The 3,789-nt window shown below is 35.3% G+C and overlaps 1 protein-coding gene across 1 annotated transcript; it reads left to right on the top strand.

Annotated features, from left to right (window-relative positions):
- The first annotated feature begins 962 nt into the window (after nt 1-962).
- Nucleotides 963-1,901, top strand: LOC118582627 (olfactory receptor 8K3-like). The gene has a single exon (XM_036185650.1). The coding sequence runs from the start codon at nt 963-965 to the stop codon at nt 1,899-1,901; it is 939 nt and encodes a 312-aa protein (XP_036041543.1).
- Nucleotides 1,902-3,789: the final 1,888 nt, after the last annotated feature.

Below are 3,789 nucleotides of genomic sequence, written 5' to 3'. Positions count from 1 at the left end.
ACATTTTCTTAACTTTTCTAGTCAAGACACAATTATTAAAAATCAAAATATAAGACTTCTGTTTCCACACAAAGACACTTAATATCCACTCTGGTCTTTACTCTGACCCTATGACCTGTTTTCTTATTTTAAATTTCATTTATTTATTTATTTATTTATTTATTTAAGCTAAATAATTGACTGCATTGATGGATGTGCACCATGTGCATTCCTGGTGCCTTCAGAGGCAAAAAAAGAGCATAAAAAACCTGGCAATGGGCGTTAAGAAAGCTGCCACATGGGTGCTGTGAGTGAGACCTGGATCTTCTGCAGGGTCAGCGGTTGCTCCTAATTGCTGAGCTATCACTCCAGCCACTGCTCTGTTTCCTCATTCAGACACTGTCCAACGTTTATCCTGTGTATCCAGGTTACTACACATTCTGGAATAAAGGCTTCATGGTACTTTTCTTTACATAATAGTTCCTATATGCTTTATAAATTTGAGGTTTGCTATTTTTATAATATCAAACTAATTATTTAGTTATATTACTAAAAGCAGTTTATAAGACCCACTATAACATTGACTTTATAAAACCAACTAGCTGAAAACTTTAAAATAATGCAATAATAATTATATATGAAACTACAAAATTCATAACATTGGTTCTACTTTTAAATGTCATTTTCTATTTATATCTTGTCTCACTTCAGACAAAGAAAATGCAATTATGCCCTGAATTAGTACTGCATTATTTAAATAAAACTTAACTGAAAACCCCTCATCTATCTCTGTCTTTCTTAAATTCTAGTTAAAATTTTTATTAGTAAAGATATTTTCATTTGTAAATAACATAATTGGAAAGTTCAGAGGTGTCTAATTTACATTTCTTTTGCATATTACAGATTTTCCCAGAAGATAATGCAGAAAAGTTGTTGGTTGGATTGATGTATCAATCCAGAACATCAGTTAGCTATAAGGCCAGATGGAGAAACCCAACCTCACAGTAGGGACTGAATTCATCCTGCTGGGCATCAATGACCGTCCAGAGCTGCAGGCTCCATTGTTTGGATTGTTCCTCATCATCTATCTGATCTCACTGGTGGGCAACGTGGGCATGATCATTCTCACCATGGTGGATCCCCGGCTGCAAACACCCATGTACTTCTTTCTCAGACACCTGGCTATCACAGATCTTGGTTATTCTACAGCTATTGGACCCAAAATGCTGGTAAATTTTGTCGTGGATCAAAATACAATCACCAATCATCTTTGTGCAACACAGCTAACTTTCTTTCTTGTGTTCATCATTTGTGAACTTTTTATTCTGTCTGCAATGTCCTATGACCGCTATGTGGCCATCTGTAAGCCTCTGCTCTACACTGTCATCATGTCACAGAGGGTATGTTGGATGCTAGTAGCAGTTCCTTATTTCTATAGTGTCATTATTTCTTTTCTAATCACTATAAAAATTTTTGCTCTACCCTTTTGTGGATACAGGATCATTAGTCATTTCTGTGATAGTCTCCCTTTAATATCATTGCTCTGCTCAAATACACATGAAATTGAAATTATAATTTTGATTTCAGCAGGGTTTAATTTGGTTTCCTCTCTATTGGTCCTCCTATTTTCTTACCTACTCATTCTTATAGCCATTTTTAGGATGAATTCAGCTGAAGGAAGGCAGAAAGCTTTGTCTACCTGTGGGTCACACCTGACAGTGGTCATCGTCTTCTATGGGACTTTGATATTTATGTATGTGCAGCCCAATTCCAGCCACTCCTTTGACACTGATAAGGTGGCATCCATCTCTTATACTCTGGTTATCCCCATGTTGAATCCCTTGATTTATAGTCTAAGGAACAAAGATGTAAAATGTGCCCTACAAAGGTTGTGGAAAATATTATCTAATGTTTTTTCTTAATGTTTTACATAAAATGAATCCTATAAATTATAATATCGGCATTTTTATTTCTATGTGTGTATATAGCTTAATAGGAAGCAAATAGAAATCATCCAACATGTACTCATCTAGTGTCTTAAAATTTTTCACCCATTGTTAGTTGTTCTAAATAAATAAATTAAACAGAAAAATGTGCTTTAAATTGAAATTTGTTAAATTTTCTAAAAAACTTCATAAGTTTAATAAAGGAATGATCAAGTATAAGGAATAATTTAATTTTCATTAGTCACCAGATAAATAATAACTAAAATGGAAATGAGATACTGCCTGTGCATATCCCATATTTATTTTATTTTTTATTTTGTATTATTATTGTTATGCCCCTTGCTGGCCTGTAACTCTTTACATAAACCAGTCTAGTCTTGAACTCACTGAAGTCCATGTGCCTCTGATTCATTAATGCTGAAATTAAAGATGTACACCACCATGCCTGGCTCCCATTACTATTTTTATAGTAGTAAAGGATCATTGGTTCTCTGCCATATCAGAGGAACAACAGGTGGAAATTGGGGTTCAGGGTGTCAGCCCATCAGAAGAAAAACTCTCTGATGGATATAAACCTCATTAAGCAAGGCCATGAAGCTACAGACTCCAGAGTGATTTTTGCTTCTGTTGTCCTTCTACACATTTGCTGCTACAATCTTTCTCTGGCATCTGTTATGAAATGTGTTACTATGGGGAGTCCCCCACTGCCTATATTGTAATATGTTTATATGATGAAAACATGCCAATCTACTGGGTATTTATATCTGTGGATTGTCAGGAAGATGACTTCTCCTTAAACTGTCTAAATTGGTAATGAGAACTTTGATGAATAATAATGAATACAAGGAAATTCTACTCATTCAGGGCTTATGAGTCCAACTTAGGAGCTACTTTAGATCACAGTTCAGATTTATGATGTAGGAAAATATTTGAGTCCAGGATCCAGGCTGGCTCAAATTCCTTTGATCTTAATGCCAAGAAACCCAGGCACAGGTTTCTTACGTGCCATTAGTTAGTACTAAGCTTCAAAATAGCTTTACATTAGACCAAATGCCTTGCTAATGATATTTAAGATAAACATCATCAGAAAAATCAATCTTTCACTCACAAGGACACACTGAACTGTCTGGCTAGGTCCTAAATAGAAAACAGCCTACTTATTGCTAGCTGGCAAATGATTAATTATTTGCACCCATTCCTGATCTCAATTTGTGAAAATAATTTCTGACTAGTCAGGGTTACAGAAAATAATTTGACTCTGTAGCCTGAAAAATAAGCCTACAGATTTCTTTTGACAGTCAGGAGTCACATATAGGGCAGAAAATACATTTTGAGATTTAAAGTGCCACATTATCTAGGAAGTGCAGACTTGAGCTGATGCTAAAGATATATGATAATTTGACCTGAGCTGAACTAAAGTATCTGTGACATTCCAAGTGTCTCTCTGTCCCAAGACTTGAGCTAACACTCTCCTGCCCTCTATGATAAGAGAGGGCACCCAGATTCATGGCTATAGGTTGTTAGTTCAAAATGTTTACATAGTCATGGTTTAGTTTGATTTGCTTTTCTCCTACCTGGGGCATGTTTTTACATTCACCTGAAAAATGGTATGTGACCTTTTTTTGATTCATGTGTTATCTAAAAAATTATGTTGAGGTATTTAAATATTGAAGGGAAAGAGAAATTGAGAAAGAACAACATGAGAATAAATAGCATGATGAGAACAGCATAGGAGAATAAAGAATGGAATCATTAAGAGAATATGTATCTTCATTTTTCCCTATCCCTCAGATAGAAAAGTCATAGCTTCACCAATGCTGGGGAATTCCCTTCATGCCATGAGTGCTTTCTTGGAGGTCCAGCC

The sequence above is a fragment of the Onychomys torridus genome, chromosome 4 (genome assembly GCF_903995425.1).
Source record: "Onychomys torridus chromosome 4, mOncTor1.1, whole genome shotgun sequence".
NCBI lineage: Eukaryota > Metazoa > Chordata > Mammalia > Rodentia > Cricetidae > Onychomys > Onychomys torridus.
This window is presented reverse-complemented; position numbering and strand designations above follow the sequence as displayed.

Excerpts from the sequence above, each read along its gene's own strand:
- LOC118582627 (XM_036185650.1), top strand. The coding sequence starts at position 963 with ATGGAGAAACCCAACCTCACAGTAGGGACTGAATTCATCCTGCTGGGC.